Raw genomic sequence first — 26,900 nt, forward strand, 5'->3', positions numbered from 1 at the left:
ACACCTCACTCCTTGAAGCGCAGAGTGAGGGAGCGTCGCGAAAGTTGACGGTTTAGGGACTCTTCTCTTCGGTTCTCCAAAGGGGAGAATGGGTGAAATATTTGCACTAAAAATAACACAAGCCGAACTTCTCATTTTCCAAGAAACCTCCCCTGCCGAAGCTTGGAAGTGCTTGGGAACCGTCCCTCCTTGACCTTTAAGTGAGAAGCAGGTAAATGGTCTCTTAGTCCCAGTCAGGTCTCCGCCTATCTTGATGGTCCGCCCCCTCTGCCGGAACCTGAGCGCCGATTGGCTAGGAACATTTGAGCGGCGGAAGCAGCTGGCTTGCGCGGGGACTGAGGGGAGGGGGAGAGCTGTGAAGATGGCGGCAGTGTTGGATGTGGAGGTTGGAGGGGGTGCTGCCGGGGAACGGGAGCTGGATGAGGTAAGAGTTGAGAGCCGAGGAGAAACTCAGCCTGAAATTGAAGGGAGGTGAAGGGAAGTATCTGGAGTGGGGGCAGGGGGAGCCTAGGAGAGACGGGATCTGGAGAGGGAAGGAGCCAAGTGGGGGGCGGGTGCGCCGAGAGGGATATCAGAGGTACCCTAAACTCGGGGACTTGGAGGTGGTCATGGGGGTAGAAGACTCGCACTGACCTCAAGGGTGGAGATGAACGACAGGGAGAGAAGCCAGAGGGGTCGGGGTGTTAAGATTTGAGATTATTAGCTGGGGCCTCTAAGATAGGACTAAAGGGCTGAGAAGGTAGCTTGAGTTGGAGGGGCGTGGACTTCGGCCAGAGAAGGTGAGGCTTTCACTGTGGGAAAAGGACTCAGGTTAGGTTTGCAGTGGGGGTTGGGTTGCGGGCCGGGAAGACTGCTAATATACTAGTATTATAGCTTTGAGTTATTTTTATGTAAGCTGTTTTATTTATCCTTACATTACTTTGTATATAATATATGCTGAGTAAAGTTCTGGTCAACGAATGAAAGAACGAATGGATGAATGAATAATTGTATACTGGAATTCATCCATTCACTCATTTAACAAACATTAAGTATCACCTTTGTGCCGAATCTGGGCTAAATACTGGGGAGACAAAGGGCTGTCCCACTGAAGAGCCCACAGTCTAGTGGTGGGAAACACACAAGAAGACTAGTCATTGCATCAGAGGTACATATAATGTAATGGTGGCAAAGAGAAGAGGGGACCAATGCAGTTTGGGCTAGGGAAGGCTTCCCAGAGGAACTGAGTCTTAAAGGATAAATGAGTCTCTATTTCTCTCTCTCCTTCTAGACTTAAGAGTTATTCGAGGGTGAGTTTCTTGAGAGTGTATGCCCCTTTTACCTATCTAGTAGGCATTTAATAACTGGTGTATTTAATTACCAATGGTGCTTGAAAGAATCACTAGGAGGGAGAAATTGAGTTTGAAGGGAATGAAGGGACAGTGATGAGAGGCAGAGAGCAGGTGAAAAAGAAAAGGGAAAAGATTCTGAGGCCAAAGATACATTCATAGCTGGGGGTGCTTGTGGTCTTGCACATGACAGCAGATGAACAGGGAGGAATAGGAGGAAGAGAATTGGGACCAGTGGGATGTGTAAGGGATCAGAATCTTAGAGGCCCTGGTTATGTTAGGGGCTGGGGTGGTTGGGGAGGACTGGGGATGAGGCCCAGAGAAAGGGAGTAGCAGTAGACTTGAACAGCAGACTTGCTTGGTGATGGGGTGACTTGGAGGATTTGGTTGACCTAATTAGGATCATTAAGGTGAGGGGAGGAGACAGAAACTGACAGGTAATCTGAGCAGAGGGGAAGTTTTTAAAAAAGAATTTTAAATCCATACCTCCCAATCACTGGAGTTATTTGGCTATCACTTGGTTGGTGAGGTCGGGTGGTTGTGGGAATGACCTTTAAGGCCCCTTCCAGTTTTAAGTTTCTGCGATTACAGTTGGCTGTGGTTCAGTGAGATATATTTGAAAGCGCCTTGAAAAAAGGTAAATACTGTATTGAAGTTATTGTATATGGTTTAGAAGTCATGGGCTCTCTTTTGAGGGAGCCTGATTTTAGTTACATATACCAGGATTCACTGAGATAAAGAGCAAACGTTTTGGCAGAAGAAAAAAGAACTTATTTTTGATGTCATACATTTTTGTTTTTTAGCTTTTCCTCCCTAATTGTTTTAAGAATTTTAAGAGCTTAGCATAATGTACTTCTGGAATGTCATACCTAGAGGTCAATTTTATATATAACCACAGGCATTCATCCCAGGAAACTTGTGACTTGTTTCATTTACTGAGAAAGTGTAATCTGTTGCATGGAAATTCTGTATGGACTTGTTCTGTCCTTTTTCTGTGTTTAAGAAGTAACTCTGAGAAGCAGGAACAGTCACTTATCCCTTCAAGCTGCAAAAAAACAAACAACCCCTGTCCCCCGAACAGGGGTCCTGTAGACCTCAGGAGTTTCTACTAATGTCTCCCCAGCTGTTTCTTAACTAGTGAAAGAGAGGGTGAAACCCATCCTTTAAGTTGTAATTACGGGGTCTCCTGTGTATTATGCACTGGAAATTCACAGATAGGTAAGAAGATTTTTACCAACTTGTAGTGAAGAGACATGCAAATAGTCTCTCGTTACATAATTGCTGTAATGGAAGTGTGTAACAAATTCATTGGGGCACAAGAGACAAGCCCTTGGTTCAGCTAGGGGGAATCGGTGAAGTCTTTATGATAGAGATGGGATTGAGCTGAAAAATTAAATATTGGGTTTACAAAGAAGCAGTGATTTGCATGTGGTATCCGAGTTGCCTGCCTGTAGCACTTCCTGCTTGGTAGAGACTACTGTGGAGCCTAGATCATAAAAGGGTAATGGATAGCCTAGCTAAAGTGCAGGTGGTGCTGTTTGCCACTGCTTTGACAAGATAGCACAGTGCTGTGGTTCTTCAGGGCGTTTCACCTATGTTTTTCAATATCAGACGCCATTCGAATGATAAATAGTTTGGAACAATAGCCATCAGTTCATTCACTGTTCCTTTCCTCTTTTGTCTTTTTCACTATTACTTTCTCTAGTAGCTGAGGTGATTTAGGCTTTGCTAACTGCTTCTCTTGTTTTGGAGAGGTGGATAGTAAAGAGGGCTTAGGAAAAGAGGGCTACCAGTGAAAAAGGCTGCTGTCTATTGAGCCTCTACCATAAACCAGCCCGTTTACAGCCTTTTACCTACATTATGTCATTTGTTACTAACAGCAGCCCTGTGAGATGGTGTTAACCACATTTTATAAATGAGGAGACTGAGGCTAGATAGGTTAAATAACTTTCCTAGGATTCCAGAGTTTGTGAATGGGAAGTACAGATTCCAACTGAGGTCTGCCCAGGCCTTACTGAGCACCTTGGTTCCATTCTGTGCTCCATTATTGTACTCTGGGAATAGGTAATTTAAAACTATGTTTTTTTTGTTTTTTTAGAAGAAACTTTTTTTTTTTTTTTAAACTTTTTTTTTTATTCTAAGTGTGTTTTTCCAGGGCCCATCAGCTCCAAGTCAAGTAGTTGTTTCAATCTAGTTGTGGCGGGCGCAGCTCACTGGCCCATGTGGGAATTGAACCGGCAACTTTGTTAAGACTACCATGCTCTACCCAACTGAGCTAACCGGCCACCCCAAAAACTGTATGGTCTTAATTGTCTCATATGTGAACATTGATTCAATACACTTGATAAGTGATTGTGATTCAAAAGAGCATTTTGAGTTTCACATTTGTGAGTAACTTTTATAATATTCCCTATTTACGATCAAGGAAATTGAGGGTCAGAACATTAGACATGCTGAGGGTTTTACAACTACTAAGTGGTATCACTTAGATTTGAACCCATTTTTATAAATTCCAGTGTTTGCTTCCCCTCAGTTTAAAGACCTAAACTGCCCACTCATTTTATCAAAGTAAACTACCCCTGTCTTTTATATACTAAAGTCCCATCTCTAAAACATGAAGCAACATTTCATTCCTGAGAGGTTCAAAATGGGGGTTTAACTAAAGGAATATTGATTTTGGGGTTTTTTTTTTAATGCAGGGCCTTAGATTTACTGATAATTTGATTCTGCTGAACCTCTGGTCGTGAGGCGTGATTAGCCAAGTGGTAGGTAGAGAGATGAGAGATGGGTCTAACCAGCTCAGGTTGGGTATTAAAACAGGCTCTGACGACGGGCCAAGCTCAGTTCTTTCTCTACTTGCCAAACCACAGGGTGCTGAGGACGCTAGTAGTATAAAGTCTGGGTACCAGCTAGGAGGCGCAGAGCAGACCTCCTGGAGCTAGTGGGTTCTTTCTTAAAGGGGTAGCTGGCCAACCTCTGAGAGGAACTTGGCACAGAGAGAGCTGGCTTGGGAGCTAAGGTAGGAAAGCACTTCCACATCCGGTCAGGGCCAGCCCGTCCGCCTGGCCAGTGCCTGTGAATTCTGGATGTGTCTACTTCATGTGCCAAAATGATGTGATATCATGCACCTCAGTGAGTAGTTTCCAGCTCAAGTTCAAAACAAGTATCCCAGCCTGCAACTAACGAGATACTATTGCCTCAAGTGCGTAATTTACCTCTTCTGGCCCTGTTTTATTCCTGTTAAAAGAGGAGATTGGACTTGATTGGTGGTTTTTAAACCTTTATTTAGTCATGAAACCCTTTATTCGAACAAAATCTCACTTCGAAGCCTTGTGGTCCTTGAAGGGACTACTCAGAGAACACCTCAGGTGTCTCAGGCCATACTTTGAAAATCGAGGAGCTTTCTCTTACTGCCCACTGATGGGCTAACCCTACTTTGTGTTCCTTCAGCCCCCCTGTACTCCCCCTAGCCCAGCCCTACCAAGCATTATTTTAATGGTCGTCTGTCTTCCCCACTGGACTAGTCTTTGTTGCTCAGGGTTGTAGTCCCTTCACGGAGCATGGTGCCTGGCATACAGCAGGCACTTAGTAAGTTTTTGATTATCATTTTTGAGTAGTAGTAATTATAGCTACTGTGTAGTGAATATTTGTGATATGCCAGCTCCTCTGCTCAGTAGTACATGCTTTTTGCTTGACTGTTTACCACATCCCTGTGAGAATCGAACCATTGGACTAAATCATTTCGAAAGCTCTTTCTGGCTCTAACAGACTGTGTACTGTGTTTCTGATGACTGCCAGGTCCTTGCTGGTTTTGTCTTGTATGCTGAGAATACCTTTCCTTTTCCCTCTATGCCTTTCTACATCCCACCTGTACTTTAAGGTTCTAGCCCACAGTTCTCTCGGCTTCTAGAACTATTCAGATCTACATTGAGACCTTCTTTCCCTGCCCTTTATGGTTTTCTCTGTGTTCATTTATTAATTTGTCACTTTTCTGACATACCTGCTGCCTGCTGTGTGCCAGACATTGTGCTGTCTATGCCTGTTACTGCCAAGCTGGATGAGGAGTTCACAGACTGGCATGGGGTAGAAAAATAAGTACAACAGTGTGTCACAGGTGCTGTGATATTGGAATAGGTACAGTGGGTGCATCAAGGAGAAAATGGCAGTCCATGTCACACCTCCTCCTCCCAGCTGGTTTGGTAAACAGGCAGGCTGTGGAAGCTCTCCCCTCTCTTGCCTTTTCAAAGTGGTAATCACTCTTTGGTTGTTTTTTTTTTTTTTTACTCCTGTGGTTCTCTCCCTGTAGACATTTGATAAATTTTCCCTGTTTCCAGGGGTTTTCTTTAGGGATGCTTGGTTAAAGCGAAGATCTTATTGTGGGATTAAGGCATATGTGACTGAAATTTAATCTTGGATATTTGACCATTTATCTTTGGATTTTTTTAAGGCATGTAAAATGAGTAGTAGTGTAGTGTAGTGGGAAAAACTAGAGTAGTAGACAGTAGACCTAGGTTCTAGACTAGGAGTAGCAGATTGGCTTTATCTCAGAGATTGCCGAACGATTGTGGATGCATAGAAGGCTGTGTTGAGGATTCTGAGGGCAGGGCTCAGCAGGAGAGAGCTGGAGACAACAATATATAGAGTGCTGACTTCGTGCCAGGTCCTGTGCCACGTGGTTTATGTGAATTTACAACCACCACCTTACAAGGTCATTACTTTTATGGTTATGCCCATTCTACAGATGTGGAAATTAAGGCATAGAGAATTGAAGAGTAACTTGTCCAATGTCATACAACTAGGCAAATGACAGAGCTGGAGTTCAAATCCAAGACGACTCTAGCACCTACTCTTAACCGCTCTGGGCAGTATGAGTACTATATGCTGTCCTATACTAGGCATTTCTACTGTGTAAATGTGGACTTCATTTACAGAGATGATTCCACTGGGCTCATGCTGTTTGTCTGTCTCTCCCACAGTACTGTGCTCCTTGAAAGTCCTGTCCGTGGTGCCTGGCTTAGAGTATGATTCAATAAATGTGTGAATGTGAACTCGTGAAAGAGTCCGGTATTTCTGTACCTCAGTTCTTCATCTGGGAAATGAGAGGTTTGGACTAGACGACCTTCTAGAGGTCTCTTCCAGCTTTGAAAGTCCTGGATCCCAGTGTTTTTACTCTACCTTGTGTTTCTTACAGTTCTTATCAGATACTCCGTAAATACTAGTGAATGACTGAATGAAGAAAGGTGTAATTATTGTTAATAATCTGTACTAATAATACTGGGATGAGAGAAGAAAAAAATGGTGACAGGGAAATTGTAGACAAAAAGGCCTACACATGACCTCGGATTCCCTAACCTTTGACTTTTTACGCTCTGGCAGACACCCTATCTGCAGACAGTCTTTCCCATTTGGTTTCCCATTACAGTACCTCACTCTTGCTTTTTAAGTCACTTTTTGATTAACCTTATGACTTAACTTATCTACTTCAGGAGGAATTTAAGGTGTCAATCTGGTCAATAAAGGGGGGTAGCAGAGAGAGGAAGAAAAGATGAAGAGGACTGTTGTAACGCCTTGTGTGCAGGGACTGTCTCATCTCTGTGCATTAATTCCTCAGTGCTTGGCGCATAGCAGACATCAGTATACTTATTGAATAAATGAGAATGCTTGTAGGTATGGATTCTGCTCAAAATTAAGGGAGTGTTGACTAAACTGTAAAGGTTAAGTGACATACCTACTCTGTTCTGGTAATAACACAATAGCACTTGACAATATATGCTTATAAACTGCTTATGAAGCATTTCCATGTTTTAAATTAATACCATATTGTTTCTTACCAGTGAGTCATAAACTCAGTATCTGAGGCCTTGCTTTCTGCCCCCATAGCGCCCTATATAGATTTCTATCAGCACTTACCATGCTGTGTTCATTGTCTCCCCCATTAGGCAGTGAATTCCTTGAGGGGACAGAATGATGTTATTTTTCATCTCTGTGTCCCAGCACCTACTCTCTCACAGTAGCTAGCGTAGAGTAGATATTCAAATGTTTATGGAACTTAACTCTTCAGTCCATCCACCCGTGTCGAACGCCCCCAGTAAGTGATCACTCAGTGATGATATGGGAACTTGTTCTACAGTAAGTCTGTTTCCTGTTTGAATACCTCTGTTGCAATATTCAAACTGGGCTAGAATTCTTATTTCTGTACCTTCAACTTTTTGAAAGGTATAAGGTCCTCCTTGTACCTTTTCCCAGATCCCGCTTCTTTGTATGTTTGACCCATGGAGAGGCGCTTGTGCTGCTAGAGAACGCCTCTGGGGCATGTAGGCTCAATCCCCCTGGGGCGATGTGGCCTGAAAGCTTACTCCATGAAAGCCAACCCGGGATAATCCAGCTGACGTCATCCCCTCATCTCCGCTTTATTTCTTTGTGTTTTCCCTTCTTGAAGTCATTTATTAACTCAGAAATCTGTAGGTAAACATAAACTCATCAGTTCTCTCTAAGGTGCAGCTTTCCCAAGTGAACGTAGAGGTATGGCCGTGGGACTTTTGGCCCTGGGCAACTAGGGCCCTGGGCAAACAGTGGGGAAAGGGAAAGTGGAGAGCTGGAGGCAGGGAGCAGAAGCCCTGCCAAGGTTTGCATTGCCTCTGTCCCCCTTCCCCCTTCCAGTAGGGTGTTCTCAATAACTGAATGCTTCTGTTTCTTAAGAGGCCTCCAGTGACATTTTACTAGAGAACGCCTCCCAGTGCCCATGGGATTGAGCTTAACCTCTTCTGGAGTCTATTATTTAGCGCCCTGCAGAAACAGTCTTTTCTCTTTCTGTTCTAATGATAATAATAGCTAACTAACTTTTTTAGTGCCTATGCCAGCCACTGTGCTGAGCATTTTACATGCATTAGTTCTTTTAATTCTATTTTAATACTATTATTATCTTCATTTTCCACATAAGGAAGACTGAACACAGATAATTAATTTATTCAAGGTTGTGTAGCTTGGGTTTGAATGTGGTGATGTGACACCATGACCTGTATTTCAGGCATACTCTATAAGAGGGGTGTCAAAACTTTTTTCAACGTTCTTCACCAAGGGCCATATGCGGTAAAATACACAAACAGCCGGGCCACTCACTCGAGGTGAAGTACGTATTGCCTCACCTGGTTTATTTAAGTAAACTACATATATTTTTGGAATTTGCTGCGGGCCAATAAAAACTGGATCACGGGCCACAGTTGGCCCGCGGGCCATAGTTTGGACACCCCTGCTCTATAACATGGATTCACTATTTTCAAAATTCACCATATAGTTACTGAGCATTTAAGTATGCCAGATACTTTATTTGGTCTTGGGACTTCACACGTGGATAAAGAGAATCTCTCTCTCCAAAAGAGTTCATGGTCTAGTAGGGAGACAAATCCATCCAGTGGTAATGACAATGTAGTGTGGCACAGGGTACCACAGCTACCACAGGAAGGAGTGCTTAGGTGGATTGGGGGTCTGGGAAAACTTCAGAGAGGATATGACATTGGGCTGATTCTTAAAGAGGAGTAAAAGTTTACAATATGGATACCAAGGTAAAAGCATATGTGAAGGAATGGAGGCATGAACTCTCTAATCCTCAAGCATATTGTTCTCCACTAATATTAATAGTATTAATATTAACATTATTATTAATACTATTAATATTAATAATGTTATTTTAATAGTATTAATAATATTAATAGTAATGGCTTGCTTGTGTAAAGCACTAATGTTAGGCATTTGGATTGAGAGAAAAGATACTAAATCATGTTTCTTGCCTTTAAGGAGCTTACCATTTAGTTAGAAAAATAGGAGGTGGGTATAATTATAAAATAAGTACTAAATACCTTATCAGTAGAAAAACACAAAGTGCTGTGGAGGAAGTAAATCCCTTCATTGGTATTGTTAGAGAAGACTTCGTGGAGAGGGAGCCATCTGAGCTGGGCCTTAACAGATGATTTAAATTTCACTAGAGATGGAGCGCATAGGATAAAGGACCCAAGTAAATGAGAGAAAGAAGGGTGTGTGTGGGGATGAGCAAGTACGAGAGGACTAGGTGCTAAATCTAGAAACATAGGTCAGGCCAACGTGAGGCTGACTGAATGCCTGGCACAGGAGTTAAGATGTGTTTATTCCTTCAGTCGTCAGTCACTGGGTGCCTAGGTGTGTGACATACTGTGCTGGGGACACAAAGATGAAGTTGTGGTTCCTGCTCTCGGGGCTGACAGGCACGTGGGGGGAGACAGACATGGAAACGAGTAATTGTTGTATAGTATAAGCGTGAGTTATATACCGTGTGACACAAAGGAGGGGGGATTAGCTCTGCTTGGGGGACTCTTTAAAGACTTAGAGAAGATGCTTGAGTTGGTTCTTGAGGATTTTTTGAGTTAGATCGTCTGTGAGGTAGTGAAGAGCGGACCAGCAAAATGAAAAGATATGCAGAGTCTTGGAGGCATTAAACAGCATGGAATATTCTGAAAACGATAAGAATTTCTGTAAAACTGGAGTGTAGGTTAAATGTAGGGAGGTGGCAGTGAGTGATAAGGTTGAAGAGGCCTTTTTAACAACATACTAAGAAGCTTGGGCTTGTACCATGTGAAGATCTGTGTCTCAGAATGATCAAGTGTGGTAGGAATGTCGAAGTTGTACTTGGAGGGATCAGGGTGGGAAAAGGAGAAGAAATTCGTTGGGAGTACTGCAGTAGTCGAAGGAGGGGATCCGCGCAAGACCAAGGCAGTGAGGACGGAGAAAAGTGAGCGGCTATAAAAATGTGGAAAAGCAGTGCTTCCACTTGCCTTTTTGCCCTTTCCATCCCTCTCCCTAATTCATTCACTCACACGTTCATCAAGCATTTATTGAGTATGTAATCTGTATCGTTTATTCATTCTTTCCTTCTTCAGACGCTTGTGACTTAAATGCGTCAGGCACTTCTCGAGGTCCCAGTGCTTCAGCAATGAACAAGGCTTCCAAGGTCCTTGCTCTTGTGAAGGTTACTTTCTAATGGGGGAATGCAGATAACAAATAAGTAACAAACAAGAGAACTCCAAATGGTGACAGATGCTCTGAGGACAGTAGGATGATGTGATAGAGAACAGCTAGAGGAGAGGTGCTACTGTAAATAGGGTGGTTATGGAAAGCCTCCGAGGACGTGGTATCAAGACCTGAAAAATGAAGGCCTGGCAATTTGAAGATTTGGAAGCAAACGTGTGTTAAGTGGAGGGAGAAGCAAGTTCAAGTTGATGGGAATGAGTTAGGCATGTCTTGGGGCCATAAAGAAGGCCAATATGACTAAAGCATAGTGACCCAGGCAAAAGCTGTACCTTGTGCGGTCAGGGAGTTTGGCCTCAGCTCTGCAAGGCCTTGTAGACGCTGCTCAACATGCTGACTTTGGTTAGAGTACAGTGAAAAGATTTTGGATGGTTTTATAAATGGAAGTGAAGGGAGCTGATTCGCATTTTTAAAAAGATCTTTCTGGGTGCTTTGAGGAGGATGGATTGTAGGAGGGCATTCAAGGAGAACGTTAGGAGACTTGCAGTAGATGGTGTTGGTGTTGGGGGCCGGTGGGCAGTGGCAGCAGAGACAACTGAGAAAAATGGATGAACTTAAAACATGGTTTGGATTGGCTGTTGGATTGAGTATGGGAAGTAAGGGAAAGAAAATCAAGCTTGACTTGCAGGGTTTTTGGATTTGTTTTGCTTTGACTTGATAATTGTCAGCACTATGTTTGATGGTATCATGTACTGAAATAAGAATGACCAGGGGAGACATTTTTGCGGGGAAGGGAGGAAATGTGGAAAATTCTGTTTGGCCATGTTAAGTCTGAGGTGATATTTAAACATCGAAGTGGTGGTGTTAATGAGGCAGTTGGAGGAAATATGAGCTTACAGGAGAGGTCTGGACACAGGTCTGGAACTCTGAAGATGTGGCTTTTTATCCTGGCTCTACCACACCATTGTTACCTGAAGCAAGTTACCTTGTTTCCCCAAAAATAAGACCTAACCGGAAAATAAGCCTTAGCATGATTTTTCAGGATGCTCGTAATGTAAAATAAGCCCTAATGCGTCTTTTGGAGCAAAAATTAACATAAGACCCCGTCTTATTTCCGGGGAAATACGGTAGGGCTTATTTTATATTACGAGCATCCTGAAAAATCATGCTAGGGCTTGTTTTCCGGTTAGGTCTTATTTTCGGGGAAACACAGTAGTAAGGCACTCAGAGTCACAATGTTGTCAGCTTAAAATATTAATAAAGTTGTTTGCTATGCCAGCCTTATGTGCATGGGAGAGAATTCTGTTTGTTCATCGAGTATTTACTCAGGCACTGTTTTAGCTGTGAAGGGTAATGAGGACATAGGCCCTGTCCTCAGGCTGTTCATGGTCCAGTGGAAGAGTCAGGCAAATAAACAGATGTAACAACTGCTGTAATACTGAGAGGCACAGAGCTCTCCCGGAGCACAGAAATGGTGGGCAAGGGATCAGGAAAGTCTCCCCAGGAGGAGTGGCACTTGAGCTGGTGTGAAAGATGGCTAGAAAGTAACCAGCTTAAGAAAGAAGGGAAGGGTCCTCTGGGCAGGAGGAACAACATGTGCAAAGTGAGAGGGAGAGAATGGCGCTGTCGGAACTGTGTGCAGTTTACTGTTACTGGACATCAGAGTAGAAGGTGGGGAGAAATGAGAAAGTAGGGAGACTAGACAGGGAGGCATGTGCAAGATCACGCAAGTATATGCTGTGCTAAGGAGTCTGATTCTTATGTGTAGTAGATGATTAGCGACAGAAGAGCTTTAAGCACTTAGGTGAGTGACATGGATCAGATTTGCATTTTAGAAAGATCACTCTGGGGACAGAAATGGAGAAGGGATTAAAGAGGCCCGGAAGACTTGCCTTAATTCAAGCAAGTAGGGCTTTCAGATTGATCTAATTCCAAAGCGCACGTGCTTTCTGGTGTGTTATGCATAGTACAGAGGAGCGTGTGCTAAGTGCCAGAGGAGTTGGGGGCAGGCAGAGAAGGTGAACCGGGCAAGGCAGACGGGTCAGATCGTGGCCTGGTGTGGCCACAAGAGCTCACTTCCAGTGCTCTCCTGGGGGGCCTTTGGAGCCTACTGAGGAGTTCTTCCTTCCTCTTATAGGCAGAATTGGGACAACAGAAGATTCTGAGCTTGGGTAGGTAACACAGTGACTGGCAAGAAGGGCATGAGGTTTGAAGAGCCTGTATTAATTTTATAACTTGCGTAATAGAAAGTAAGAGATGGTGGACACATTTCCTTCCCCACTGACCTAGGCCTTCTGGTACAATCAGCCGTGTTCTTTCCCCAAAGCTTCCTTCAGTCCTAGTTGTATTAAATTTGGAAAGTATTTATTGTTGGTTATTAACAATCACAAAGGGTTTCATGTTAGCATTTCTTTTATGAGAAAGAGCCACTTTCTAACTTAGTAGATACAAAAAATGGAACACTTTTGTCAGCTCTCCGTCTCTAATGTCCCGATGCCAGCCTGTCTCTTCTCTTTGGATCAAGTTCCGAGTTCTTTAGGGAGAAAAGGCATGCTAAGCAGAGCCCAAGTTTCCTTCACTGCTAGGAATGAACATAACTTACGATTCTGTCATGTGCTTGCTGTTTCCCACTGGCTAAGGGAATGGAGGGGAGGGGGCCATTATTCTAAGTGATGGAGCATTTGATAGCTACTTCTGAGTGTGGGCCACTGCAGGAACGTTTTATACAAAAGTTGTTTCTTCTCAGAGAGCAACTGCTGTCTCAAGGGTAACTGATAGTAGCTAATATATACCGGTAAGTGCTGTTGGTTTCAGATGGTTTTCTGAGTTCCTCTGGATACTTCTGCAGCATCGTCCCCATTGTTTGTTTGTTCAAGAGAGAATTACTCAGTCTCTGCTTATTTCCAAAGCATGTACTTTGTGTCTAGTGCTAGGTGTGATGTGTGAGGGGGATACTGAATGAGTAAGGCGTTACTCTTGTCTTCAAAGCACTTAACATTATGTAACATCCATCATTGAACACAGACAGTGTACCAGATTACGTGCTAGTTCTTTGAAACACAAAGATGAATAAGATTCAAATGATGCTTGGACCACTTCACACCCAGTAGGATTGCTAAATGGGAGAAAATATCTGATGACGGGCTTGTATTCAGAATATATAAAGAATTCTTGCAACTCAACAAGAAAAAGATTAATAACCCAATAAAAAATAGACAAACGTCTGAATAGACTTTTCTTCAAATAAAATAAAATAAATAAATAAAATAAAATAAATAAAATAAAATTGGCAAATGGCCAATAAGCACATGAAAAGATGTTCAACATCATTAGCTATCAGCGAATGCAAATCAAAACCACAGTGACATCCCACTACATTCCCATTATGATGCTATAATCAAAAAGACATAATAACAAGTGTTGAGAATGTAGAGAAATTGGAACCCTCATACACTGCTAGTGGAAATGTAAAATGGTGCAGCGGCTGTGGAAAACAGTTTGGCAGTTCTTCAAAAGGTGAAGCGTAGAGTTACCATATAATTCAGTAATTCCACCCCTAGGTATATACTTGAGAAATAAAAACATATGTCTACTTAAAAACTTATACACAAATGTTCATAGCAATATTATTCATAATAGCCAAAAGTAGAAACAACCCAAATGTCTATCAACTGATAAATGGATAAATAAAATGTATATCCGTACAGTGGAGGGTTACTTGGGAAGAAGAAGGAATGAACTACTGATACATGCTAGAACGTGGATGATCCTTGAAAAATATTCTGCTATGTGAAAGAATCCAGTCAAAAAAGACCATATTATATGACTTCATTTATATGAAAGTTCCAGAAAAGGCAAATCTATAGAGATGTAAAGTAGATTTGTGGTTGTCTAGGTCTGGAGGTGGGAATGGGGAGTTGGCAAATGAGCATCAGTTCTTTTTTCAGAGTAATGGAAATGATTTAAAGTAAGATGGTTGCACAACTCTGTAAATACACGAACAATCATTGAATTGTCCACCTAAAATTGATGCTATACCTCAGTAAAGCTTAAAAAAATCCTTTATAATATTGAATGTGAACTGTAATTGAAAAATAAAAGTATATCTGATCAAAAAAACAAAAATATTTTGGCCTCGTGATGATTAGAGCCTGGTGATGGAAACAAACTTAGAAACAAGTATAAAAGTAGTAGGATCTGGAGGTGTGTGCAAATTGCAAATTTCTGTGGGAGAACAGAGGAGGAAAGGAATTACTCCACCTGAGATCTACCAGACTTTACGCTCCTTGAGTGTGAAGCTGTTGTTTATTATTGTATCCCCAGTCTAGAGCTTAGCATATGATTAGTTAGCAGTTCTTGAATGGATGTGTGAATGACTAAAGTTGGAGGACATCTCACAAGAGTTGATATTTTAGCTGCATCTTAACGAGTGAATAGAAATGAACTAGGCAGTGAAGGGGAGGAAAGAATTCTAAGGAGAGAAGACAGCAGCAGTCAAAGCATTGAGGGATAGAAGGGAAGAGCATGTTAGAATGGTAGGTGGTTGGTTCAGTGTGGCTGGAGTATAAGCCATTTGGTGGAGAGGGGTGAGATACTAAGTAGCTGGTTTGACCAGAACATGCAGTACCTTGCATGTCATGCAGAGGAGTTTGGACTTTAAGCCAAAGGCCGTAGAAAGTTATCAGTTTGTCAAAGAGGCAGGCTGAAGCAGTCACATGTGTGTCTGATACAGATCACTGTGGCTACTCCTGTGGTATAAATCGGTTCTGGCAAGATTCGAGTCAGGGAGATCCCTTGGAGGTCACCACAATAGTCCAGGAGAGAGCAAGGATCAAGTCTTAACTAAGGAGATGTGGCAATGAACAATTCAAGGGAGATTTCATGGGTGGGTAGATGTGATGAGTACATGAGTAGTCCAGACTGTAACGGCTTTAGGAGCTCAGAGAGAGGACAGTTCCGTTCTGGAAGGGTTTCTGGACGAGGTGACATCTGGGTTGGGTCTTTAAAAATGGGTAGAGAAGTAGAGAGTGTGTGGGAAGCTGGAGTGCATATAGGAAAGAGTGAGAGAAGAGGGCCAGGTAGGGAGGAAGTCAGTCTGAGAAATAATGAATCGAAGAACCAAAGAAGCAAAAGGTCGGTGTCCCCAAATTTGACAATTGTTGAATGGGAGAGAGCGGTCATTAAACGATTTCTCTACTTTTGTATATATTTGAAAAGTTTCATTTAAAAAGCTTTGCAATTCAGCTGGCTTGGAGGATGTGCTTTCTTTTGATGGTAGGAGGGGTGGGGGTGGGGGTGGAGGGCAGGCAGTAGCCACAGCAGTTATAGCCACACAGCATCTGCTTTCACTTCGCTGCCCAAGGTGCGCTGTCCGTGTCAGGCCTTATGGTTTGGCTAAGTGTATCCAATGTCTGTATGATCCCCTGCTGATTTATGAGGCTGAAAAGTGAGGTAATTCCAGTTTGATTTATGGACTTTGAATTCTTGGCAAGGCTAAGGAGTTAGAGAAGAATGTGAATGAGAGAATGGGGAACCACAAATATGGGTAGCCTGTGAGCCTTTGGACTTCGCTTTTTAGCCTAATCACCCCGCAGACCACAGTATCTGTCCCCATGAGACAGAGGCAGCCTGGTTGTTGTGCTGTATTCATACCAGGTTCGGGAGCTAGCTAATCTCTCCTTTCTTTGCACTCACACAGCACTTTGTGTATATGTCAGTGGTTATCCTTATCATTATGTTTAATAATCTGTCTCCGCCCTCCCCCCACCACACACACGCCCTGTACTGTGAATACCTCCAGGGCAAAGGCTGGACTTAGTCATCTCTAATGTTTTGCGAAAGAATGAAGTTTCTAGCCGCACAGTTGGTCAGTCTGTAACTTTTGGGAGGATCAGCTGAGACTCTGAAATTCAGGTTGCCCTGGTGGATGGGGTGCTGGAGTTTAGGGCCCTTTGCAGTTCCTTGAAGCCAGTGCTTGAGGCCATCCCCTAAGTGATGGGTATTCCTGAGGCATATGGTAGTCACTTGGCACATTTCTATTGATTTAATTTTGTCAAATTCTGTTATACCGCACCGTAGGCATTTTTGCTTTTACTTCTGTGGTAACTAAGGAAACTGGGGGAGTTTGGAAAGCCTAAGTGTTATAGCTGACTGCAAAGCTTTGGAGTTAGACAGATTTGATGTGAATTAATATAATAATTTAGCTTTAAAGGACATTGAAAATGACCTAAGCTAACCTCCTTATTTTATATGTGGGGAAACTGAGGCATAGAGAGAAGTGTCCTATTTTTTGACATATAGCAAGTAACTAGCTATGCCAGATTAGGCCCTATAACTGTTTCTCTTTACTGAGAAAGGTAGTAGTCGCCCTGAAGCCATTTCTTGGGGTGAAAAGTGGGAATGAGATAAAATCCAAGGAATAAGACATACCACATGGGCTAAGTTTCATTGTTCATCCCACCCTGCATGTCCTGTTGTTGGAAACCCTTTGGGGAAACCAGGATGTCTACATGCAGCAAGAAAATAGCCTCATTTTCCACTCTTCTCTTACTCGGCTTTATTTTTCTTCATAACACTGCTTCCAGAAATTATTTCATATATGTAAATATATGCTTATTTACATGTTTATTATCTGTCTTTCGCATTAGAAAGTAAGTTTTATAAGGAAAGAGTCTTTGTTTTATGCCTGTCTTGTGATTGAATGAATGAACAAATAAACAAATATTTATTGGCTACCATCAAGATGCCAAGCACACCCTTCCCATGACTTTGGCATTTGTAGGTCAGTGACATGTCTGTTTTTTGGGGTTTGAGCATTCATGAATGTATCCAAACCCTTCTTGAACACAATACACATTATTGTCAAATGATTGTCCAATGACTTTGTAGTGCTTACATGAGTAGAGTGAGGTTACCCTTTTTTTGTGGGTTTAGGAAGTGTGAGATTTCGTGTGAACTTAAACCTTATGCTGCTTGATCAGATAGGCCCAGTAGAGGAGAGAATGTCAGAAGCCACAGAGCAAAGTGACTTTGCAACTGGGGAGAGAACACTTGGTCCTTAGCTGTGGGGAGACAGCAGGACCCAGGGCTGACTTACCCATTAGGCACTGTGCCCAGAGATCCACAAAAATAGCTTAATTTCTTTTAATTAGAAGAAAAAAGTAGATATAATCTAGCTTGGTTTACACATCTTCATACCAATGCTCATAAAATAGATTTGAAATAGAGGATGGGGCCCACAAAGGCAAAAGTGCCTAGGTCCCATGAGAACCAAAATGTGGTCCTAGCAGGACCTTCTGACTAGTCATTGGCTTTGCCATTTGAGGCCCTAAGCTCTCATTCCGATTTCTCCCCTCTGTCGCCAATAACCATGATCTTCAATGAGTCGTTTCTCTCCTTTATATCTCATCTGTGCCTTCTGTAAAATGGAAACGGTTGTGCTCCCTGGGCTGAGTGAATGCATGCTTTTAAAACAGCCTAATTATTTTGTTTTTTTGTCTGTCTTCTCAAGGGCAAGAAAAAATGTGATGTAGAATTGGAGTACCTTAAATGGAAATTGAGTAAATGAATTAATTAATCAAACTTCACAGATAGCCTCAGAGGCTGGCTTGCTTTATTGATTGATTGATTGGCTGATTGATTGTTTTATATATAGTTCTCAAGCTATCTTTTATTTAGTTTTTTTTCTGAGAGTCTGTCAGCAAAATTTATAGAACTGTGTGGGCACTCAAGAAAATGATGTGGAAAACAAGGGTTATACACCTTCCTAGAGTTAAGAGCCAATGTGAAGAATCAGGTACGCATGGGAAATGAACAGTCTTTTCAACAAATGATTCTGAGACAACTAGATAGCCACATGCAAAAGAATAAAGTTGTACCCCTATTTTGTACCACATACAAAAATTAACTCAAAATGGACTGGTGACCTAAATGTAATAACTAAAGCTATAAAACTCTTAGAAGAAAACATAGTCGTAAATCATGACCAGATGGCAATGGTTTTTTAGGTATGACACCAGAAGCACAAGCAATAAAAGAAAAAAATAGTTAAGTTGGACTTTATCAAAATGAAAACCTTTTGTGTTGTGAAGTTTTCACCAGGAAAGTGAAAAGACAACCCACAGAATGGAGAAAATATTTGCAAATCATATCAGATAAGAGATTAAAAATCTTTTATAATTCAACAATAAAAATGTAAATAACCAATAAAAGTGCACAAAGTGTTCTGGCATGGCATGTAAGAAGTTCGGAAGTCTCCATTCTGTCCTAACAACAACTAAAAAGCTGAACAAACTGAAAAATCAGCAATTCTAAAATCTATAAGAAAGTGAGGTCAGTACAAACTGCTGCTCTGAAAATTGGAGAAACCAACAGGTGAATACAGAGAATCACAACTTACGGGACCAGAAACCTCCATGGGAACCCGTGCTGGAGTAGGGAAACCTGGACTGTAATTGATGAATGCTGGAGGCTCAGTGTGAACAACGAGAGCTAAAAACTCCAGGGGGACTCAGTCATTGAGGACCCACCACAATTTTCTGGGTTTTACCTGCTGGATGTCTACCAGATTCTTACAGTGAGTACTGAGAAAAATCATCTGTTCTTCTGACGGTAAAGGAGCCATTTAAAACTACTACAGAGCATTCTGTTATTCTTAACAAAGTCTGCATTAGGAGAAACTATTTAACCACAGCCTAAATCTGCTAAGTTTTTATCAGAGCCTAACTTACGGGAAGGGGAATACCCAACTCTAGCCAGCTTTAGCCTTCTATGTGAGAGAAGGGAAATACCAGCTCAAGCCCTCCTGTCCCACCTAAGAGGGTGGGTGAGGAACTGTGAAGTAGTCACAAAGTTCACACTCCAGAGGTAAGACTCACTGAAAGAGTGAAACCCATTTATTGGCCTGTAGAATGCCTCTCCTTCCCCCACGTCTTACCACCACATTACTAAAGGCCTATTTATAGCAGTTCCTTCTACCTGGTATATCATGCCCAGTTTTCAAGAAAATAATACGACATACCAAAAGGCAAACAACACAGTTTAAAGAGACAGATGAAGCATCAGAATTAGACTCATGTGGCAGGGATGTTGGAATTACTAGACCAGGAATTTAAAACAGCTTATTAATATGCTGAGGGTTCTAATGGATAAAGTACACAGCATGCAAAAACAAATGGGCAATATGAGCAGAGAGGTGAAAATTCTAAGAAAGAACCAAAACGAAATGCTAGAGATTAAAAACACAGTAACAGAAATAAAGAATGCCTTTGAAGGGCTTCTCAGCAGATGGGACACGGCTGAGGAAAGAATCTCTGAGCTGGAGGATTATCTCAATAGAAACCTATAAAAGTGAAAAGTAAAGAGGGAAAAGACTAGGAAAAAAACACGGGATACCCAAGAACTGGACAACTACAGAAGTTATAATGTATGCTTATGTTTGTGTTCCTCTTAAATGCGTATGTTGAAATCCTGTCCCCAAGGTGAGGATGTTCGGAGGTGGGTGTTAGAGCACACAGACCCAGGGAAAGGTCCCAGGGCGGAAATTCTGTCTCCATAAGTGGAGGGCAAGAAGACCAAAGAAAGACTGGCTATTCCAGTCTGGTAATTAAAGAGTTTATTAAGGGAAACTTACATACTAGGTGTGTCTTGCACCTGCAAGATGAAATGGATCCCTGTGCCACTTGGCAGGTGCCAGAGAATCACATAGAACAAGAACAAGGTGGGATAGTCACTTGTGTTGGAATGTGACCAGTCCCACGTATGGGTAAACACTTTATTTACATGGTTGACTGGGTCAGGACAATGGCCTCGTCTAGGAACCAGCATTAGCAGGAAGCAGAGGAGAGGTGCTGGTTTATGTCAGAACAAGCATCGATTATGATCAGACAGTCTCTAAGGGGTGTTCACAGTAAGCACTCTCTGTCTGGCCTGAGTCCAGCTCACGAGTCAGACAGTGATCACACCTTGAAACCGTCTCTCGTCCACAGTGGGGCCTTTTGGACGTGACTAAGAGGTCAGGGCCCTCATAGTTGGGATTTGTGCCCTTATAAAAGAGGCCCCACGGAGCTCTCTAGCCCCTTTTACCATGTGACGACACAGCAAAAAGATGGCTGTCTATGAACCAGGAAGCTCTCACCAGACATAAAACCTGCTGGTGCCATGATCCTGGACTTCCCACCCTCCAGAAATGTGAGAAATAAATGTTTGTTGTTTATAAGCCACCTAGTCTATGGTATTTGTTATAGCAGCCCAAACAGACTAAGACATATATATACATCATGGGAATACCAGAAGAAGAAGAGAGAAACAAGAAATATTTAAAACAATAATGACTGAAAATTTCCCCTATTAATTTCAAGCACCAAACCACAGATTCAGGAAGCTCAGAAAATACCAAGCAGGATAAATGCCAAACAAAACAGCAACAACAAAAATAACCAAAACTCCACCTAGGCCTATCATTTTTCAAACTATACAAAATTAAAGATAAAAAAAGATCCTGAAAAAAGCCGGAGGAGAAAATACCTTACTTCTAGAAGTGCTAAGATAAGGATACATTGAACTTCTCCTCAGAAACTGTGTAAGCAAGAAGAGAATGGAATGAAATGTTTAAAGTCTTAAAAGGAAAAAAACCTAGTAGCCTAGAATTCTTTACCCTGTGAAATTCATAATCCTTCAAAAGAAATGGAGAAATAAAGACCAACAAAAATTGGGGAAATTTTTTGCTAGTAGACCACCAGCCTTGCAAGAAATGTTAAAATAAGTTCTTTAGAGAGAAGGAAAATGATAGAAGTAGATCGAACCAGTGAGCTGCACCCTCTACAGCTAAGATTGTGAACAACAGCTCTCCCTGGAGCTGGGCTGCTGTGAGCAGCTGGAGGTCGGCGTGAGCTGCCGTGGGCTATACCATGTGCTGCCTGGAGCAGCTGGTGGCCAGAGTGAGTGGCCAGTAGTCATTGTGAGCAAGAGCTTCCGTGAGCTGCTGTGAGTGCCGACTGCCTCAGCTGGGGGGAGTGCAAGGCTCATGATACCACCAGCACGGGGCCAGGGAGCTGTGTCCTACACAATTAGACTGAGAAACAGCATCTTGAACCGGAGTGGGAGGGGGAAGCAGAAGAAGGGGGGAAAAAGACAGAGATTGGGGGCGGCTAGATGGCTCAGTTGGTTAGAGTGTGAGCTCTGAACAACAAGCTGGTTGTTTCCCACATGGGCCAGTGAGCTGCGCCCTCCACAACTAGATTAAAGACGACAAGCTGCCACTGAGCTTCCAGAGGGTTCGACCGGATAGGTCAGTTGGTTAGAGCATGAGCTCTCAACAACAAGGTTGCTGGTTCAATTCCCACATGGGATGCTGGGCTGCGCCCCCTGCAACTAAAGATTGAAAACGGTGACTGGACTTGGAGCTGAGCTGCGCCCTCCACGACTACTTGGAGCTGATGGGCCCTGGAGAAACACACTGTTTGGTTCTGGAGAAACCAATATTCCCCAATAAAATTTAAAAAAAAGACATTGTTAGAGTGGATGAACATTGTTATATTGTCTATAAGAAACCCATTTGAAATAAAAGGACACATATATGAATAGATTAAAAGTAAATGAATGGAGAAAGATACACTGTGCTAATATTAGAGAAAGATATACAAGGTTAACATTAATCAAAAGAAAGCAGGAGTAACTATATTAATTTCAGACATAGCAGACTTCAGAGCAAGGAAAGTTATTAGCAATCCAGAGGGGCATTATGTAATGATTAAGGAGTCAGTTCTCCAAGAAGACATAACAGTCCTTAATGTGTACTTGTATGTGTCTACCTATTGGTGTCAAAATACATGAGGCATAAACTGATAGAACTGCAACTACTATAGTTGGAGAGTTCAACACTCTTGTGTCAGAAATGGACAGATCCAACTTACAGAAAATCAGTAAGGACATAGCTGAACTTAATAACACCATCAATTATCTGAATATAATGGACATCTATAGACTACTTTATCCAACAACAGAATAGACATTCTTCTCAAATTCACATGGAACATTCACCAAGATAGACTACACGTGGTCCATAACACACACTTTAACAAATTTAAAAGAATAGAAATCATATATTGCCTGCTCTTAGAGCATAATGTAATTAAACTAGAAATCAATAACAGAAAGATAGCTGGAAAATCCACAAATACTTAGAGATTAAAGAACACATTTCTAAATAACACATGAATCAAAAAAAAATTTCAGGAGAAATTTAAATATATTTGAACTAAATGAAAGCACAACTTACCAAAATTTGTGGAATGCAGCAAAAGCATTGCTTAGAGGGAAATTTATAGTATTAAATGCATATATTAAAAAGACAAAAGATCTAAAATCAATCATCTAAGCTTCCATCTTCAGAAACTTGAAAAGGAGCAAATTAAGCAGAAGAAAAATAATAAAAATTAAAGCAGAAATCAGTGAAATTGAAAACAGGAAATCAGTAGAGAAAATCAACAAAATCAGGAGCTGGTTCTTTGAAAACAGTGATAAAATTGGTCAGTTTGTAGCTAGTCTAACTAAGGAAAGAGGAGAGAGGACACAAATTACTAATGTCAGAAATGAAAGGGAACATGACTACAGGTCCCATGGACATTAAAAGGATAATAAAGGAATGCTATGAACAACTCTACGGCCACAAATTTGATATCCTAGATGAAATGGATGTTCCATGTTCATGTATGGGAAGACTCAATTTTGTGAAGATGTCAGTTCTTCCTAACTTGATCTGTAGATCCAATGCAAACTCAAAAATCCCAGCAAATTATTTTGTGGACATCGACAAACTGAATCTAAAGTTCATATGGAGAGGCAAAAGATCCAGAATAGCCAATAGAGTATTGAAAGAGAGGACCAGAGGTGGAGGACTGACACCTGACTTCAAGATGTACTGTAAGTTACAGTAATTAAGTTACTGTGTGGTATTGGTGAAAGAATAGGCAAATAGAATTAGTGGAACAGAATAGAGAGCCCAGAGACAGACCTACATAAATATACGTATTCAGCTGATCTTTGACAGGGAGCAAAGGCAATGCAATGGAGCAAAGAGAGTCTTTTTAACAAATGGTGCTGGAATAGCCAGACATCTACATGCAAAAACATGAATCTAGACACGGACTTTATAACATTTACAAAAAGTAACTTAAAATAGACCACAAACCTAAATCGGATCACAGCTGTAAAACTATAAAACAGCCAGAAGATAATGTAGGAGAAAATCTAGGTGACCCTGGGTTTGGTGATGACTTTTTAGATACAACGCCAAAGGCGTGATCCATGAAAGAGATTTATCAGTTGGAACAAATGTACCACTCTGGTGGGGGAATGTTGATTATAGGGGAGACAATGCATATTTGGGGTCAGGGCGCATATGGGAAATCTCTGTACTTTCTACTCAGTTCTGCTCAACATCATTATCCATCAGGGAAATAAAATCAAAAGCACATTGAGATACCATCTTACACCTACTATGATGCTTTTATCAAAAAGAGTAAGAAGTGTTGTCAAAGATATGGAGAAGCTAGAATACTCTTACAGTCCTGGTGGGAATGTAAAATGGTGCAGCTGCTATGGAAGATATTTTGGCAATTCCCCAAAAGGTTAAGCATAGAGTTGCCACATGACCCAACAGTTCCACTCCTGAACATATACTTAAGAGAAATGAAAACATGACTACACAAAAACTTGTAGATGAATGTTCAAAACAGCATTATTTGTAATAGCCAAAAAGTATAAACAATGCAAATGTCCATCAACTGATGAATGGAAAAATAAAATGTGGTGTAGCCAATACAGTGCTGATATTATTTGTCAATAATAAAGAATGAACTACAATACATGCTACAGCATGATGGACGTTGAAAACATTTTGCTAAATGAAAGAAGCCAATCGCAAAAGACCACATATTGTATGTTCCCATTTATATGAAATATCTAGAATGGGCAAATCTACAGATAGAGATGGAAACATTAGTGGTTCCTTGAACTGGGGGAAGATGAAAAGTGACTGCAATGTAGTTTCTTTTACGGGCGGTGCTTCCCCAGCCTCTCCTAGTGCTTTATAAAATACTCCACTCTCCCAGGAGGAAAGGCAGTAAAATCACTTGGTCACCTTGAATGCACTTACGCTCACAGCCCCACTGTGTAGTTAGAAGCCTTACTCTGTTTTCCAGATGGAGAAACTGAGGCATAGATAATAGCATGCTTGACCACTATCTCATGGAGAAGTGCCCCCATGCCAGGCCAAGTTCTCTGGATCTTCCTGGTTTTTCTTTCAATGGGCTTGCTTGTCTTGCTTCTTTGAACATGTAGTTGTGTTGTTTTGTTTTGACATGTAGTTTTTTAAACATGATTTTCTGGGTGTCTCCTGCTGTCAAATGAACACTTCTTTCCCAGATGCTTATTAGATATCTTTCTTCTTAAAAAATTCTTATTTTTCAATTATAGTTGACATAATTGTTATATTAGTTTCAGGTGTACAACGTCGTGATTAGATTAGATATTTTTATAACCCACGAAGTGATCACCCCAAAAAGTCTAGTACCCATCTGATACCATACATAGTTATTTACAATATTATTGACGATATTCCCTGTGCTGTACTTCTTAATCCCTTCACCCTTTTCACTCAGCCCTCCAAAACCCCCTCCCATCTGGCAACCATCAATTCATTCTGTTTCTATGAGTCTGTTTCTGTTCTGTTTGTTCTTTTATTTTGTTTTTTTAGATTCCACGTATAAGTGAAATCACGTGGCGTTTTTCTTTCTCTATCTTACTTATTTCACTTAGCATAATACTCTGTAGGTCCATCTGTATTGTTGTAATGGCAAGATTTCTTTTTGATGGGTCAGTAATAGTCCATTATACAATGGACTATGTATGTACCACATCTTTGCTCCCATGTCTTGGCTATTGTAAATAATGCTGCAATGAACATAATGGTGCATATGTCTATTCTAATTAGTGTTTTGGGTTTCTTCAGATAAATACCCAAAAATGGAATTTCTGGGTCATATGGCAGTTCTATTTTTAATATCTTGAGGAACCTCCATACTGTTTTCCATAGTGATGACACAAATTTACAATTCCACCAACAGTGCCTGAGGGCCCCCTTTTCTCCACATCCTCTCCAACACTGGTTTATTGATTTATTGATGATAGCCATTCTGACACTTGTGAGGTGATGTCTTATTGTGATTTTGATTTGTGTTTGTCTGATAATTAGTGATGTTGAGAATCTTTTCATATGTTTGTTGATCAACTGTATGTCCTCTTTGGAAAAATGTCTACTTAGGTCCTCTGCCCTTTTTTTAATTGTATTGTTTGTTTTTTTGGTGTTAAGTTCTATGAGTTCCTTATATATTTTGGATATTAACCCTTTGTTAGATTATCTTTGGCAAATGTCTTCTCCCATTCAGTAAGTTGTCTTCATTTTGTTGATGGTTTCCTTCTCTGTGCAGAAACTTTTTGGTTTGATGTAGTTCTATTTGTTTATTTTTTCTTTTGTTTCCCTTGCCTGAGGGGATATATCCAAAAAATATTGCTAAGAACGATGTCACAGAATGTACTGCTTATGTTCTTTTCTAGTATTATGGTTTTAGTTCTTACATTTAAGTTTATTCATTTTGAGTTTATTCTTGTATATGGTGTAAGAAAGTGGTCTAGTTTCTTTTTTAATGTATCTGTCCACTTTTCCCAACACCATTTATTGAAGAGATTGTCTTTACCCCACTGTATATTCTTGCCTCCTTTGTCATAGGTTAATTGACCCTATAGGCATGGGTTTATTTATGGGCTCTATTCTGTTCCATTGATCTGTGTCTGTTTTTCTTCCAGTACCACACTGTTTTGATTACTATAGCCTTGTAGTATAGTTTGATATCAGAAGTGTATTACCTCCAACTTTGTTCTTCCTTCTCAAGATTGGTTTTACTGTTCAGGGTTCTTTTGTGGTTCATATAAATTTTAAGATTATTTGTTCTAGTTCTTTGAAAAATACCATTGCTATTTTGATAGGGATTCCAAAGAATCTATAGATTGATTACTTTGGGTAGTGTGGATTTTGGGTAGTGTGGACATTTTAACGATGTTAATTTTTCCTATCCGTGAGCACAGTATATCCTTCCATTTATTTTTTATTTTTTTTAAAGCATTTGTAGCTATAGTTTTTTGTTTGTTTGTTTGTTTTAAGATTTTATTGGGGAAGGGGAACAGGACTTTTATTGGGGAACAGTGTGTGCTTCCAGGCCTTTTTTTTCCAAGTCGTTTGTCCTTTCAATCTTAGTTGTGGAGGGTGCCGTTCAGCTTCAAGTTGTTGTCCTTTTAGTCTTAGTTGTGGAGGGTGCAGCTCAGCTTCAGGTCCAGTTGCCATTTTCTAGTTGCAGGGGGCACAGCTCACCATCCCTTGCGGAAGTCGAACCTGCAACCTTGTGGTTGAGAGGACGCACTCCAACCAACTGAGCCATCGGGAGCTCAGTGGCAGCTCAGCTCAAGGTGCCGTGTTCAATTTTAGTTGCAGGGGCCGCTGCCCACCATCCCTTGCGGGAG

At 41.3% G+C, this 26,900-nt stretch overlaps 1 protein-coding gene across 1 annotated transcript in view; it reads left to right on the forward strand.

Annotated features, from left to right (window-relative positions):
• The first annotated feature begins 21 nt into the window (after nucleotides 1–21).
• Nucleotides 22–26,900, forward strand: part of RNF121 (ring finger protein 121) — a 74,541-nt gene continuing 47,662 nt past the window's right edge. Inside the window, exon 1 of the mRNA XM_033120143.1 lies at nucleotides 22–424. Coding sequence (XP_032976034.1) covers nucleotides 378–424 — 47 coding nt within the window. The 5' untranslated portion in view covers nucleotides 22–377. The remainder of the gene's footprint in view (nucleotides 425–26,900) is intronic.

This window comes from Rhinolophus ferrumequinum, chromosome 11 (genome assembly GCF_004115265.2).
Source record: "Rhinolophus ferrumequinum isolate MPI-CBG mRhiFer1 chromosome 11, mRhiFer1_v1.p, whole genome shotgun sequence".
Lineage (NCBI taxonomy): Eukaryota > Metazoa > Chordata > Mammalia > Chiroptera > Rhinolophidae > Rhinolophus > Rhinolophus ferrumequinum.